The following is a 14,393-nucleotide window of genomic DNA, read 5'->3' as shown; positions in this document are numbered from 1 at the left end:
CCATCTCTTTCAGAATTTTCCACAGTTTATTGTGATCCACACAGTCAAAGGCTTTGGCATAGTCAATAAAGCAGAAACAGATGCTTTTCTGGAATTCTCTTGTCAAGAGTGTATGTCTACTACACTTTAATAAAACTTTGCTACACAAAAAGCTCCGAGTAGTCAAGCCTTGTCTCTGGCCCTGGATCGAAATCCTCTCCTCTGGAGGTCACGAATCCAAGCGTAGCACACGACTCACCACGGCAATCTTTCACTGGCACCACCAACCCAGTGCCAGAGTCTATCAGTGCAGCCTCCAAATGCAGCCCACAGCACCCCTGCCTGCTCCATCGCTGAAGCACCCTTTAAACCTTAGCAGATGCTCTCCTGGAGGGCTGGCTCCCAACCAAGCAGGAAGGCCACGTGTCCACCATGCTGACATCCTTGCCCGGGCCCTCCCAGTGCAATCAGAAGAACTGAAGCTCCCACCAGGCTTCAAGTCACAGAAGGCTGTGGCCGGAGACCCTAACTTACAGCCCAACCCTTGCCTGACCCTCCGATCCAGCCACTTGGGCCCCCTGAAGCTTATCAAGTAAGCCAGGGCTCAGTCCCACGTGGTTGAGGGTCCTCCGCTTGACCCTCTGCATCCCCGCCCCCATTTTGTCTTCCTGACCTCCCCCCACGTCTGTTTACCTGTCTGCACTACGAGGGGTAGGGGCTCTGACTCCTCGGCGGGACCCGCGGCTCCGAGGACAGGACTAACACCAAGTACAGGCTCACAGTGTTTGGGGAGTTAACCCACTAAGCCGTTTTTAGATGCGCCACCCCGTATCCCGTGGTCGTCTTCAGTACAGGTAATCCTTTACGCAAAGCCCACCCTAACAAACTACTAACAGTAATCAAGTCTCTAACAGCTTGGAGACAAGGCAGGCGACCTAGGCCAGGCGCCACCCGCCTGCGTCCACCGCACATCTGAGCCCGGCTCCTGGAGCGCGCACAGGCCCGCCCCCTCTGCTCCGGCCGGAGCAGGCCCCGCCCCTCCCCATCCGGCTCTCCCTCTGTCCGGCCCCGCCCCCTCCGCTCCGGCCCCGCACAGGCCCCGCCCCGCCCATCCGGCCCCGCACAGGCCCCGCCCCTCCCCATCCGGCCCCGCCCTCCGCCGGCCTGGTGTAGGTCAGCCAGCCGGTTCCCCGCGCCGCGCCAGCCATGGTGAACCTGGGCCTGTCCCGGGTGGACGACGCCGTGGCCAGCAAGCACCCGGTGAGAAGGCCGGCCTGGACGCGGGCCCCGACCTCAGAAGCTGACCTGAGCGGGGCGGGGCCTTGGTGGGAGTACTTTCATCAGGGAAGCGAAGAGGGACAGAGGCGTGGGACGCTCTTGCGGTGGCGGTGGAGGCCTCCCGCCTGGGCGGGCACGGGGGCAGGCGCGGAGTGTCTGGGCCGCCAGGGCCTCATGATGAGTGGTCCCCTCCCCCGGGGCCGGAGTGCGCCCTGGAGAGGGGCAGGAGGGGCAGGGAACTGAGACTTCAACCCCTTTTCCATCCCAGGGACTAGGTGAATACGCCGCGTGCCAGTCGAACGCTTTCGTGAAGGGCGTTTCCACCTTTGTCACAGGTAGGCTGGGTCCGGGGTGTGAGGTCAAACCCTGACTCCCCAGCAAGTGGCGCCAGGTCACCAGCCGGCTCTGCCGCGGTGGTCCCCTGGCCAGCCCCGAGGACAAGCTGGCTGATGGGGACCGTGGCTCTTGGCAGGTACCGGTGCGACCTTCGGCCTGCAGATGCTGGTCCAGAGGAGGCTTCCATTCCCCTTTCAGTGGAAGGTGCTGGTGGCTGTGGGTGGGTACTCCAGCCTGCAACCCCTGAAATGCACCCCAGTTGCCGCTGGCTCTTCAGCAGAAGTGGGTTCCCACTCGGGGTGGGTGGCTGTGGTTCTGGGCATGCCCGTCCCACTGACCCCTGACCCCTGCTCCCCAGTTGCAGGCTCAGTGGCCAGCTACTGGGTGACCCGCGTAGAATCGCAGAAATGCAGCAACCTCTGGCTCTTCCTGGAGACAGGGCAGCTCCCCAGAGACATGCACACAGGTGAGAGTCCCCAGGGCAGCGGGACGCAGAACCGAGGCGCCAGTGCCCGGAGCTGGAGGCAGCAAGCCCAGGCCCATGGTGTAGGCTGCACAGGCCTGTCCCCTTGACATGCACACGAGGGGCACGGACGGGAAGGAGAGGGCCTGTGTGCAGGAGGACGACGCAGGAGGGGGTGGGTGGCCCTGGTGGAGTGAGTGCAGAGCGAGGAGGGCAGACACCCCAAGAAGAGAGGCTGGATGGAAAGGCCCTGCATCGGACAGCAGGCTGGCTGATCTCAGGTCTGGCCTCCACTGCCTGCACCCCTCCTGTTCCAAGCCTCAGTTTTTGCCTCCAGAAAATGGGCACAGGGACTGGGACCAGCTTTGAGGTGTGGTTCTAGCTGTCTTCTCTGCTTCCTACAGATCGGCGTAGCTAGGAGTGCTCCAGCCGGGGCACCGGAGACCTGGGGCCAGACAGGTCTAGAACACAGCCCTCGGCACCTCTGTACCCCAGGTTGGCCCTCCCCACACCCGTGGCCCCCGCACACAGGCATGACCAGGTCTGTTGAACCTGTGCAGACTGCTCCTGCCCAGCCTGACCGCCCGGGAGCTCAAGCCAGGAGCCTCCGTTCCTGGGGTGGCTGTCCTCCTGCAGGTGGACACAGCATGCCTTTGGGGGCAGCCCTGGAGCAGGGAGGGGCTTCTGTACTCTGCCACTGCCACTCCCTTTCTGGCCCCTGCATCCCCCACCCACGCCAGTCAGAGACGATGTTCCCCCCGGGGGCTGGGGAACTAATAAACACCTTGTCCTGTTTCCCACCCAAGTTCTAAAGCAGTCAGGGAACAAGTCAGAGCAGTAAGAAGATGACAGAAACATCTCCTTGGAACCACACCGCTGACGGAAGGAGGCACCAGGGCAGTTCTGAATCTGAACCCCAGAATTAGACATCTGGGGGGCCGCACATGCTCTCCACGTGGGCGGGGGGCGGGGGGTGGGGGGGGGGCACAGAGCAGGTGTGTGCAGCCAAACAGCATCTGGCTCTCAGGAGAGGAGGGCAGGAAGTGACCATGCCCAGCTGCCTACCATTCCAACCCACCTGTCAGATTAAGTCACTTTTCTCTGGGGGGAGGAGGAAGTGAGGGGTGCAGGGAACCAGAGCCAGCTGACTGGAGCTCTGTCCACACAGAGGAAGGCTCCTGAGTGGGCAGGATTGTCCAGCTCAGCCACGGCCCACAGAGGGAGAGGGAACGGAAGAGATGACCCAAAACCTGGGCAGAGCCGTCCTTTCCAGCAGGCTCCTCCGGAACACTGAAGGTGCACCTCCCAGGGCCTCGATGCTCCAGGCCCAGCCCCGCCCTGCTGGCCTGGCCCATCACTCAAAAGAACATCTATTGCACACTTATGTGTACCAAGGAATCTGTGTGTAGGAAAGCAAAATGGTATCCATGGTATAAGTCAGCTAGAGTTTGCGTTTTCTTTCGTGTAGAAGTCCAAGTGGGTGGCCTGGGGCCAGCAGGGAGTCAGGAACCCAGGCTCCTTTTACTGTGCTCTATGCTGTAAGGGCCCCCATTCCAAATCTATCTCATGGTGCCAAGCAGCTGTACCAGCTCCAGCCATCATGTCTTCATCCCTGTGAAGAGGAAGGAGAAAGGGAGAGGAGAGTGATTCACCACTCCTGCGTTCACTCCATGGGCTAGAACTAAGTCAGGAGAGACACCTAGTGCAAAGGCCCCTAGGAGGGCGGCCTTGCTCCAGGCAGCATGTGTCCCCCTAAAGCTTGGGTTCTCTATCTGAGGAGAGGCGAACCAGTATCGGGGAACAGGCTCTGCATCACCCCAGGGAGAAGAGGGGCAGCGAAGGAGTAGACCGTGCCCATGGCAGGTCCTTCCTGAGGGTAAGACCTGGGCTCAGGGGGGCAGAGGATGAACTTGGAGTTTCAGATGGAACTGAAAACCGAGAGTGAGCGGAAAGGAAAAGGGCCTGTGTGAGACATCACAGAAGAAGATGCGAGCTGCAACGGCACACGGGTGAGGCCACTGCTGTGGCTGAATTGTCTCCCCCAGGCTCACAGTGTGCAGCCCTTTCCCAGGACCTCAGGATGTGACTCCATCTAGAGACCTGGCCTTTAGAGGGGTTGTTATCCGTCGCTCAGTCGTGTCCGACTCGTTGCAACACCATGGACAGTAGCATGCTGGGCCTCCCTGTCCTTCACCATCTCCCAGAGTTTGCTCAAACTCATGTTCAATGAGTTGGTGATGCCATCCACCCATCTCATCCTGTGTCATCCCCCTTTTCCTCTTGCCCTCAATCTTTCCCAGCATCAGGGTCTTTTCCAATGAGTCAGCTCTTCACACCAGGTTGCTAAAGTATTGGAGTTTCAGCTTCAGCATCAGTCCTTCCAGTGAATATTCAGGGTTGATTTCCTTTGGGTTTGACTGGTTTGATCTTGCAGTCCAAGGGACTCTCAAGAATTTTCTCCAGCACCACAGTTTGAAAGCTTTCTTTGGTGCTCAGCCTTCTTTAAAGGGGTAACTAAATTAAACGGGGATGGGCCCTCATCCCGTCAGACTGGTGTGCTTATCAGAGCAGGTTAGGACCCAGAGAGTCCAAGGTAAGGACCCCATGAGGACACAGCAGGAAGGCGGCATCTACCAGCCTGGGGGAGAGGCCTCAGCAGAAGCCAGCCCCGCGACACCTTGATCTCAGACTGCCAGCCTCCAGGTTGCACGACAATAAATTCCTGTTGCTTTAGCTGCCGGGTCTGTGGTGCTTTGTTTCAGCAGCCCTGGCAAACTCATGCAGGTTGGGAAAAGTACCCCAGCTGGTGCGCACCCCCTGGAACCCCAGGCTTGAGCCACGTGGCTGTAAGGCAGCCTTGGGCTGGGGGTGCAGAGGGAGGGCACTGGCGCCTCCTGTAGTCAGGTGAAGTTGTTGAAAATCACTCAGTGTGTCCAACTCTTTGCAACCGCAGGGACTGTAGCCCACCAGACTCCTCTGTCCATGGGATTCTCCAGGCAAGAATACTGGAGTGAGTTGCCATGCCCTCCTCCAGGGCATCATCCCCACCCAGGGATCTAACTAGGGTCTCCTGCATTGCAGGTGGATTCTTTACCACCTGAGCCACCCGGGAGGCCAGATTTATTTCTGGAGTGAGTGAGAGCTAAAACCAGATCCAGGACTTCGCCAGGGGAAGTGGGGGTCAAGCAGGGAAGGTCATTAAGAGATGTGGGGTAGTGAGGGCTGAGGTTAGGGGTCTCACGAGCTGGGTCCCCAGGGTGTGGTTTGAACTTGGGGTGGTGTGAGGAGACCCTGTAGGCAGTGAGAGGTTGGCGGTTTGTCAAGGCTCCGTGGAGGACCGTGGGGGTGTGGGGAGGACGGGGATGGTGCAATGGGGCCAGTGGGGGGTGCAGTGTGAAACCACCACAGGTCACCCTGCAGAAGACAGCGACCCTGACCAGGGCAGCACTCCTGAGCAGAGAGCAGCAGGGAGACTCCTGTCTGGGGGAACAACCCTGAGGCTGCCTGGGGGCAGAGGGTGGGGTCACCAGGGAGGGCCGGGAATTCCTGGGTTCCCTGGGCACTGAGAACCTTGGTCCCCGTCACAATGGGCCAGGATTCCAGGGACAATCTGAACTGAGGTTCTGCAGGGCAGGCTCAGCACAGACGGCGGTTGGTGCAGAGGGGCCCTGGAGGACCCCTGGGGCCGCCATGAAGATCCACAACGAGGCGGAGATGGAGGAGCAGATCCAGGAGCTGAAGACCATCACTCGGCTCCAGGGTGCGTCTGCCGCCGGGTGACCGGGGGCTCCAGGTGCAAGACTGTTGGTCCTAACACAGAGACAGCCCAGGGCAAACTGGCTAGGGGCCATGCCACTGCTCACCCGAAAGCAGAGCTGGGAGAATGGATGGGAAGGGTCTGCCATGGGGAGGGGCTGGAGAAGCTGGGGGCTTCAGAGAGATTTGTGAGTATAGTGGGCCCAAAGCCAGAGGGGACAGGAGCGTCTGGGAGTGACGGCAGGCCTGCCCCTTCCGGCTTCCACTGCCCCACCCACCCCACCACCCAGCAGCACTGCCCTGAACGCTGTCCAGGTGAGCACCGCTGGACAGAGAAGCGGGCCCCCATGCAGGCTGGAAGGTGCATGGGCTTAGAGGCAGCAGGCTCATGCCCCAACTCCGCACCACCCGGGAATCCAGGCCGGGGCCCTTGGCCCACATCCCACTGCCCTGCCCCTCCCCCGCCCACAGACCAGTGTCGGGCGCTGCAGATCCAGTCGGTAAAGGAGAAGACAGTCAAGAACAAAGCCACGCTGGCTCTCCTGCGCAGCAACATCCGCCGCAAGTCCCAGGAGTGGGCTTTGGCCAAGAAGGTGGACACGGGGCCCCTCCTGCTGCCTGATGGCTGCGGGCGGGGGGCACGCGCCGAAACAGCCCCTCCCCCCAACATAGATGGACAGCCGGCCCCTGCTTTCCCCACGCTGACCCCACCACCAACCTCAGGGGGTGGGGCCTGGACCCAATTAGGGGCCCTTTCTGAGGCTACCCCCTGCGGCAGCCACCTAGGGAACACGGGAACCCTCCTCTCTGGACCCCATCACATCCGAGCGGGCATGACCCGATGGGGCCTGCAGTGCTCTGCCCCTTGTAGCCCCAGGAGCTGGGGTCTTGCTGCGCAGAAGGGTCCCGGGGAGAGGGCCTGGAGGGGCCGGCGGCCGAGTGAACGCAGAGGGGGCGAGCCCCCGGCTCAGCCGCCGCCGCTCCGCAGTACGACCAGTGGACCATCTCCAGGGCCTGTGGGAAGGACGTGCCCCTGAGGCTGGCGAACAGCCGCTGCACCATGGAGGTAGGCGGCGGGACGGCCCCTCCGCCCTGCCCAGCCGGTGCACCCCCAACTATACTACGAGGTGGAGCCGGTGGGGAGCGGAGCGAGTGCCCAGCCACAGGGTCCCTGTGGGGCGGCCACAGGCTCCTCCCGACGGGCTCCGTGGCCCCCCCCCGCGCACCCACTAGCGGGTCGTGCCCTCCCCGACGCAGGTGGCGCGGGAGAAGCTGCGCAAGTATGTTTTCGACCGCGTGAACGTGCACAACGTGCTGATCCACTTGGTGCGGAGGCGCGGGCGGAAGCTGGAGAGTATGCAGCTGGAGCTGGCCGGCCTGAAGAGCCAGCCGGACGCCACCAAGGAGGAGCTGCGCCTGCGGCAGGTGCGGCGGCGGGCGGGGCTCAGGTGCGGCCGAGGGGCGGGGCTGAGCAGGGGGCGGAGCCTCCGGGGCGGTCCCTTGAGAGACGGGGCCTCCGGTGCCGGACGAGGGGCGGGAGCTGCGTGGGGGCGGGGCCTAGAATGGCGCGGGGCGGGGCCTCAGGGGCGGGGCCCTGGAGAGGCGGGTGAGACTAGGCGGGCTAGGTGAGGCTCCTCCCCTTGGAAGAGAGACCAGCCCCGCCCCCGTGAGCCTCTGGGCTCCCAGGCGGCCTGTCCGGAAAGGCACTCTCAATGAGCCCTCCACCCCCCAACCCCAGGTCATCCGTCAGCTGGAGAACAACATAGAAAAGACGACGATCAAGATCACCACAAGCCAAAATATCCACTTCCTGTACATGGATCTGCTGGACCACCTGAAAAAGGTGAGCCCCCCTCACCCCGCATCCGAACACCTGCTACCGCAGCCTGGTTCCAGGGAGCCTAACCGGGTTTGAAGGGCGGGCATCTCAGGCCCCAGGCTGTGTGCAGGACTGGGATCTCCGTGGGGGCGGGGTCCTCCAGGGCAGGGCACCCTCCCCCCGCCCCCCCCCCCGCAGCTTTACACCTCTCCTGGAGCCTGAGTGACCCCAAGAAAGAGTGAGCCCTGCTTTGGGCGTCAGCTGAGCAGTGGCACCTTGTAGATGGGAAAGAATTTGTTATTTTCTACTCAGAAAAGGTGTGTCATGTGCTATGTCAGAATTTTTACTTTGCCCCATCGTTTTTCATTGCCCACCTTTGGGTGCAAGAGACGAATGCAGCACACTCAGGAAGTCCCCTAACGTCACCCAGGGCCAGCCGCCTCTGCGCAGGCCAGTAGCCTGGGCTTGCTGCCCACTTCTTCCAAGCCAGCCCCCAGGCTCCCTGCCGAGGAGGCAGGGAGACGCCCCAGGGGCCTTGAGCTCTCCTAAGAGGCAACCCCCCTTCACTGGAGGCCCCCCGAGGCCCCCATAGAGCAGAGCACAGGCACCTGCCACAAGCCAGATGGCCGGAAGACGGGAGGAGGACAGGACGCCTCCGTCATCCGGATGCATTCTATCCTCCCAGTGGTCCCTTCTTGCCTTTCTAGAACATACGCATTAAAAACAATAACTCCCGTGGTCACTTGCATTTTTTGTTGGTTCCATGGCACAGCATTTGCGATCTTAGTTCCTTGATTAGGGATCAAACCCGTGCCTCCTCCAGTGGACGCCTGGAGTCTCAATCACTGGACCGCCAGGGTAGTTCCCACGTCCATTAAAACAAAAAACAAACTTTCTGGGAGTCCAGTGGTTAAGACTCTGCGCCCCCCAATGCAGGGGCACCTGTTCGATCCCTGGTCAGGGAACTAAGATCCCACATGCCGCATGGCACCCCCCCCCAAAAAAAAGTGGACATTAAAGACACTATATATTCTTTAAAAATAAAATTTTAAAAAACAGTGGAGAGTCTACATAGTAATCAACAACAAAATACTAAAAGCTAAGATGTCTTGGACATTTGGGAACCTGACCCTGTGTTAAATAATACATCATTCTACTGTCTCAATCCATCCTGACAGCAACCCCTTGAAAGAGCCATTATTACCTTATTACGCACAGGAAAACTCAGGTTAAATGGCTTCCCTACGGTCCCACACTAGCTGGTCAGGTTAGCCTTGGCCCTGAGTCCTGAGTCTGACCCCACACCGTCCACTTCAGAGAGCAGTCAGCCTCCCAGGGCTCCAGGGCCACCTCTCAGGTGGCCAGACTTCCCATCACAACTTCCTAGGAAGTGTCTCTGGGTTCTGGCCCTGGGCAGGGACAAAGTCCACCAGCAGGAGGCCGTTTTCCTTCTCCAAACCTTCCTTTAACCTGCTTTGGGCCCGGCTGGAGCCAAAGGCCACGCCCTACTTGTCCTCTGGGCTCACACGGTCTGGGGTGAGGAGTGGAGAGCAGGTGTGGTCCACTCTGGGGGACAGAGGAGAATCAGGAAGGGGCCAGGGGAGCCGACCTGGGACGGGCCCTGCGGCTCCTGGGCTGTCAGGCACTGTGCCCCCCCTGCCCTTGCACTGCAGAAGCTGGCAGGATACCCTACAGAGTTGGACAAGCTGCAGAATCTCGTGGCCAACTATTGCATGGAGCTGTCAGACATGACAGTCATGTCCAAGGATGCCATGATGATTACAGATGAGGTCAAGGTGAGCTCCCAGGCTGGGGCCCTGCAGAGCTGTCTTGCAAACCTGTCTGGCCCAGGGCCCACCCGGACACCCTTGCCCACACCCTGCCATCACTGGAGGAGTTCAGTGGCTGTCCTGCCAGCCTGCTCTCTCATCCCCCATGAGTCTGGGCAGATGGGGTCCCACCAGATACAGAATCCAGGAAGAAGACCGAGGAGGCAGAGATTTGGCCTGGCCAGGGCAGGTGTCACCCCTTCACCCCATCTATGCTGAGGCCCCTGAAAGGCCAGTGTACCCCTCTTCACGAAGCAGGGCTGCCCTGGGGTGCAGACTTGATCGGCGGGGGGGTAGTGCACAAGCAGGTTCTGGGGGTGGAGATTGGGCAACACAGTCTTGGGATATAACAGGGCCAAAAGAAGCCATGGGGGCTGGAGCCTGTGGGGGCAGCAGGTGGCCCCCCGGGGAACCTGGAGCCCTGGGAGAAGATGGAGGGGACAAATGACCAGACTCATGTTTCCAAACGGGTGCGCTCTGACTGCAGAGATCGGAGGACCAGGGTCGAGATGCTAGTCATGTGGGCCAGGCTCCACGTGATGAAGATGGACTTGAGGCCTTTAAGAAGCTGCCCTGATGAGGGGTAGGGGGAGTTAGATGTGCAGGCCAAGGGAGAGCACAGCGTTGGGGACGTGTGAGCAGGTGTAGACGGAAGGACAGCAGATTTAGCCACCAAAGCCAGACGTGCTGGGAGAGAGGCGGTTTGGGGAAAGATGATGAGCTTTTGTTTAGACACATGGAATCCACTTTAGTGAGTTCTAAGGGGAGCTGGCAATGTCTACAAGATGGCAGAGTAGAAGGATGTGTGCCAAAGATCCGTCTGGTCAAAGCTATGGTTTTCCCGGTAGTCATGTATGAATGTGAGAGCTGGACCATAAAGAAAACTGAGCACCGAAGAATTGATGCTTCTGAACTGTGGTGTTGGAGAAGACTCTTGAGAGTCCCCTGGACAGCATGGAGATCAAACCAATCAATCCTAAAGGAAATCAATCCTGAATATTCATTGAAAGGACTGATGCTGAAGCTGAAGCTCTGATACTTTGGCCACCTGATGCAAAGAACCGACTCACTAGAAAAGACCCTGATGCTGGGAAAGACTGAAGGCAGGAGGAGAAGGGGGTGACAGAGGATGAGATGGTTGGATGGCATCAACAACTCGACGGACATGAGTTTGAGCAAGCTCCGGGAGTTGGTGATGAACAGGGAAGCCTGGTGTGCTGCAGTCCATGGGGTCGCAGAGAGTCAGACTGAGGACTGAACTGATCTGAAGGGGAGCTGGCAGAGGCAGCAGAGCGGCCCCAGGCGGAGCAGTGAGTGTAATGCAAGGGAGGGCTCAGAGGCCAGGAGAGGGGACACAGGTGCAGCATCCCAGATCAGGAAGACACTGGCTTAGTGCTCCACATGGCCTTAGTGGGACAGACCCCTGCCCCTTCCCCATGTCCCCAGATGAACATGAGTCAAGGGGAGGCCACCTTCATCGAGGAGCGCCGGGCACGAGAGAACCGGCTGAACCAGCAGAAGAAGCTGATCGACAAGATCCACACCAAGGAGACCAGCGAGAAGTACCGCCGGGTGAGCCGGCCCGTCCGGGCACCGCCCTCTGGGACCCCCAGCGCTCCTCAGCCCCGCAGAGGACTCCCCTCACCACGCCTCCTCCTCCCTCTCTCCAGGGCCGGCAGGACTTGGACTTCCCCTCCAACCTGATGGGTCCAGAAACTCTGAAAGGTAAGCGCTCAGCTCTCACAGCCCCAGCCAAGGTCAGGAGAGGTCGGCCACCATGAGGCCGGGTGTCACCTGCAGTGGCCAGGGTGAGGGAGACCGATAAACCCCAACCCCTCCCTGGTGGGACCTGCATAGGGGCACACCAATGGCCACAGCACTCGCTTCAGGGTGCTGCCACTGGCTCTGGGCTCTCAGCCAGGTGTGGCTAACCCCACCACCGCACCCCGCCTCTCAGCTGTAAAATGCACTCAGCAATGCCCACCTGGGACCCAAGCACCCCTGAGAAGCTCCACTAAGTCCCGCTGTGCCAGCTGCTTCTGGTCCTCCTCTGGATGGAGCCGCTCGAGGGCTGGCCGAGGAGGGAGCCAGTTAAGATAGAGGCGACTCTGAAGGGTACCCAGCTCTTGGGTGGCCTCCCCTGAGGACGTGGGAGGGGCATCTGACAGCCCGCACAGAGCTCCCACGCCCTCCCTGCACGCTGGCCGTCCTTCCCCTCTGCTGCGCCCAGTGAGGAAGAGAGAGGCCTCCAAGGCTGACGTCGAATACCAGACGAACGTGACTGCTCTGGTGGAGAAGGTCAAGACTGCTGTGCAGTGCTCCCACCTCTGGGTACTACTCACGGACTCCTAGACGTGGGCAGAGGGGCAGGGAGAGGGGCCTGTCCCCAGCTCAAGGCCGGGCTGAGCCCGGCCAGGCTCTGCAGACACCTTTGCCTGAATGAACACACAAAGCAGCAGCCACAGATCAGAGTGGAGGGCCTCCCGGGACGCGGCCGGCAAACCTGAGCTGTGGTCCAGGGTCGCACAGAGCCCGCGGGAATTTGAGGATTAAACCTCGAGGGGGTGGCCTCCACCTCCAACTCCTTCCCCTTCCCAAACCAACAGCAGCTGCCTCTCCACCTAACCCCCCTTTTACTTTAATCCGCTCTGGGATTATTATTAGTAAACCTTGAGCTCCTGTCCATGGTCCTGACATAAGCTTGTCCATCCTTGGACAAGCGACTCAGAGCCACTTGGTCTCTTGGTGGTGGTCTCTCCAGCTCTTTGTTGGGGTCGTCTGCCCGTTCTGCCCGTCGTGAGGGTAGCATGCAAGAACACACACCGAGGGCCTCGCAGGCCCTCAACACACCACCACGGTTGACATTACTGACCACTGGGAGCCAGAAGAACCAGCTGCCCCCTGGCTCACAGTGGCTGCTCACCCCACTGGCCCTGCCAGGACATTGCTGGCCGGTTCCTGGCTCAGAAGAGCACGGAGGAGGACCTGGAGCTGCAGATGGAGGACTGTGAGGAGAGGCGGGCGCAGCTGGAGGCCTTGATGAAGAAGCTGGAGATAGAGGAGGCCATGCTCAAGTTCCGCCAGACGCCCAGCTCCGTCAGGTACCCGGGGGTCCCGCCTCTCTCCGTACCAACAGCCTGGTGGCTGGCGCCAGGCTTGGAGCTGAGCAGACCCGCTGCCTCGGGGCCTGGCAGGGGCGCCCTCCATGCCCACGTCTTAGCTCTTGAGCCCAAATTAGCACAGCACTCGCTCAGGACCCCGCTGCCGTGCCCTCGGTCCGCCACCTCCCACCCTCATCCTCAACAGCTTTAAGTCTGTTGAGAAGAAAATGAAAGATATGCTGAAGGAGGAGGAAGACCGGCTGCAGCTGGCTCACAGCAACATGACCAAGAGTCAGAAGCTACTGCTGACCATCCAGACTGGCATCGACAACCTCTACATCCGCCTGATGGGCATCCCCCTGCCCACGGGCCAGGTACCAACGGAGCCGGGAGGAGCCCCCAGCACAGAGGGTCCCTGTGAGGGGCCAGGGCGAGAAAACTGGTTCCTCCCCGCTACAGAAGGAAGCAGCGCCCTCGACCACCCTGGACACGTACAGCAAGCTGGCGTACTGCGAGGGGAGGCTGCTGTACCTGGCTGACCGAGTGCAGATCCTGGCCGGGACGGAGGAGGTAGCCCTGGGCCGGGGGTGCCTGCACACCCCACCTGCCCCAAAGCTCACCGGCCCGGTGCCCTGCAGGTCAACACCAAGGTGAGGGATGCTCTGGAGTCCTCCACCCTGAAGGAGAAGCAGAACACCAGGATCAGCTTTGAGGAGATGGAGGAGGATGTCATAGGTACAGGCGGCCCGGCAGCTGGAGGGGAGGCGGGAGCAGGTGGCCGGCCTGAGCTGTGCAGAGGCAGGGGCTAGGGGTGGCGTTTGCTGCATCTGACCAGGGTGGCCTGGAGGGACAGTGGGGGCAAGCAATGGGGAAGCTGCATCAGCTGTACCCGCGGGATTTTAATTGATGGAGGTGATGGGAAGGCACCAGTGCCAGTAGGCAGGCAGAGGGAGGCCTAGGTCAGGGCCCCTATGGGGGTCTGTGGGGGAAGGGCAAGGCAGGGCACACAGCTTAAGATCCTCCCAGTCTAATAATTCTGGCGCGTTTCGGGCCTCAGGGCTGTCCCTATCTTCTCTGGCACCTGGCCCTGAGGGATGCAGGCTTGGCGTATAGGGTAGATATTAGCGGTCGACTGTGGGCTCTGGAAGGACTGGGTGAACCCTGGGCTGTCTCTCTCCCCGGGTGTGCAAGACCCTAAACGCCAGACAGATAGTAAGAAACACACGTCGTTGGTACAATGGGCTCTGCCGTGAAAGGATGCCAGAGAACAGCCCAGGATCTGGGGACGCGGGGCTGTGGGCGCGGCTGCCCTCCCCCTCCTCCCTTGCAGAAACCTTCCAGTTCGCCGACGTGGACCACAGTTATGTGCCCTCGCGGGCCGAGATCAAGAGGCAGGGTCAGCGGCTGATCGAGGAGAAGCTCAAGGTGGCCAAGAAGAAGAAGAAGTGACTGGAGGAGGAGGAGGCCGCCCTGCCCCACACCCCGCCCCCACGCTTGCATTGGTTACACAAATAAACATTTTTCCAGGACTCCGGGGCGCCGACGGGACGCGGGTGCGGGGCATCGCGTTGGGAAGTCTGCAGGGAAGTGGGATGTCCGGTGTGGATCTGGGCCCTGGGGTTCAGGGGCGAGGGTGAGTAGTGGGGTCCAGGCGGGGGCGCGGACGGGGATCCGGACTGAGCTGAAATCCGGGGGACAACTCGTAAAGCGGGACTGCAGAGTCCGAGGCCCTTTGCCTGCACCGCTTCGCCCTCCCGTGACCCTCGCGGTGCCCAGTACCCGCGCGCCCCTCGCCTGCAGCCTCCTACGCATCCGCACCTCGCGCGCCGCAC

The 14,393-nt window shown here is 60.8% G+C and overlaps 2 protein-coding genes across 4 annotated transcripts; both read left to right on the top strand.

Moving 5' to 3' along the window:
- The first annotated feature begins 1,095 nt into the window (after positions 1–1,095).
- Positions 1,096–3,496, top strand: TMEM141 (transmembrane protein 141). Of its 3 annotated transcripts, none has more exons than XR_006269649.1 (5): positions 1,096–1,239; positions 1,526–1,592; positions 1,730–1,875; positions 1,952–2,059; positions 2,461–2,856. XR_006269649.1 is itself a non-coding variant. In XM_043470264.1 (5 exons), exons 1-5 carry the CDS (start codon positions 1,186–1,188, stop codon positions 3,236–3,238), a joined length of 327 nt encoding a protein of 108 aa, XP_043326199.1. In that variant the 5' UTR covers positions 1,097–1,185; the 3' UTR covers positions 3,239–3,496. The 3 variants fall into 3 exon arrangements, 2 of the variants coding, with proteins under 2 accessions (XP_043326199.1, XP_043326197.1); XM_043470264.1 differs by lacking the exon at positions 2,461–2,856 and adding an exon at positions 3,225–3,496 and having other exon boundaries at positions 1,097–1,239; positions 1,730–1,813; XM_043470262.1 differs by having other exon boundaries at positions 1,098–1,239; positions 1,730–1,813.
- A 1,555-nt stretch (positions 3,497–5,051) lies between these two features.
- CCDC183 (coiled-coil domain containing 183) lies at positions 5,052–14,090 on the top strand. Its single transcript, XM_043470260.1, has 14 exons — positions 5,052–5,816; positions 6,284–6,405; positions 6,801–6,878; positions 7,070–7,237; positions 7,551–7,655; positions 9,305–9,427; positions 10,907–11,032; positions 11,131–11,185; positions 11,691–11,791; positions 12,401–12,561; positions 12,767–12,935; positions 13,021–13,131; positions 13,200–13,296; positions 13,892–14,090. Exons 1-14 carry the CDS (start codon positions 5,747–5,749, stop codon positions 14,008–14,010), a joined length of 1,605 nt encoding a protein of 534 aa, XP_043326195.1. The 5' UTR covers positions 5,052–5,746; the 3' UTR covers positions 14,011–14,090.
- The last annotated feature ends 303 nt before the right edge of the window (positions 14,091–14,393 follow it).

Source organism: Cervus canadensis, chromosome 5 (assembly GCF_019320065.1).
Source record: "Cervus canadensis isolate Bull #8, Minnesota chromosome 5, ASM1932006v1, whole genome shotgun sequence".
NCBI lineage: Eukaryota > Metazoa > Chordata > Mammalia > Artiodactyla > Cervidae > Cervus > Cervus canadensis.
The sequence above is the reverse complement of the archived record's forward strand: the minus strand, read 5'-3'. Positions and strand labels throughout refer to the sequence as shown.

What these genes read in the sequence shown, in the direction of transcription:
- TMEM141 (XM_043470264.1), top strand. Translation starts at nt 1,186, where the DNA reads ATGGTGAACCTGGGCCTGTCCCGGGTGGACGACGCCGTGGCCAGCAAG. An exon ending in CCGTGGCCAGCAAGCACCCG is followed by an intron (nt 1,240 to 1,525) that starts GTGAGAAGGCCG and finishes TTTCCATCCCAG; the next exon opens with GGACTAGGTGAATACGCCGC. An exon ending in CGTTTCCACCTTTGTCACAG is followed by an intron (nt 1,593 to 1,729) that starts GTAGGCTGGGTC and finishes GGCTCTTGGCAG; the next exon opens with GTACCGGTGCGACCTTCGGC.
- CCDC183 (XM_043470260.1), top strand. Translation starts at nt 5,747, where the DNA reads ATGAAGATCCACAACGAGGCGGAGATGGAGGAGCAGATCCAGGAGCTG. An exon ending in AGGAGCTGCGCCTGCGGCAG is followed by an intron (nt 7,238 to 7,550) that starts GTGCGGCGGCGG and finishes CCCCAACCCCAG; the next exon opens with GTCATCCGTCAGCTGGAGAA. An exon ending in TCCTGGCCGGGACGGAGGAG is followed by an intron (nt 13,132 to 13,199) that starts GTAGCCCTGGGC and finishes GGTGCCCTGCAG; the next exon opens with GTCAACACCAAGGTGAGGGA.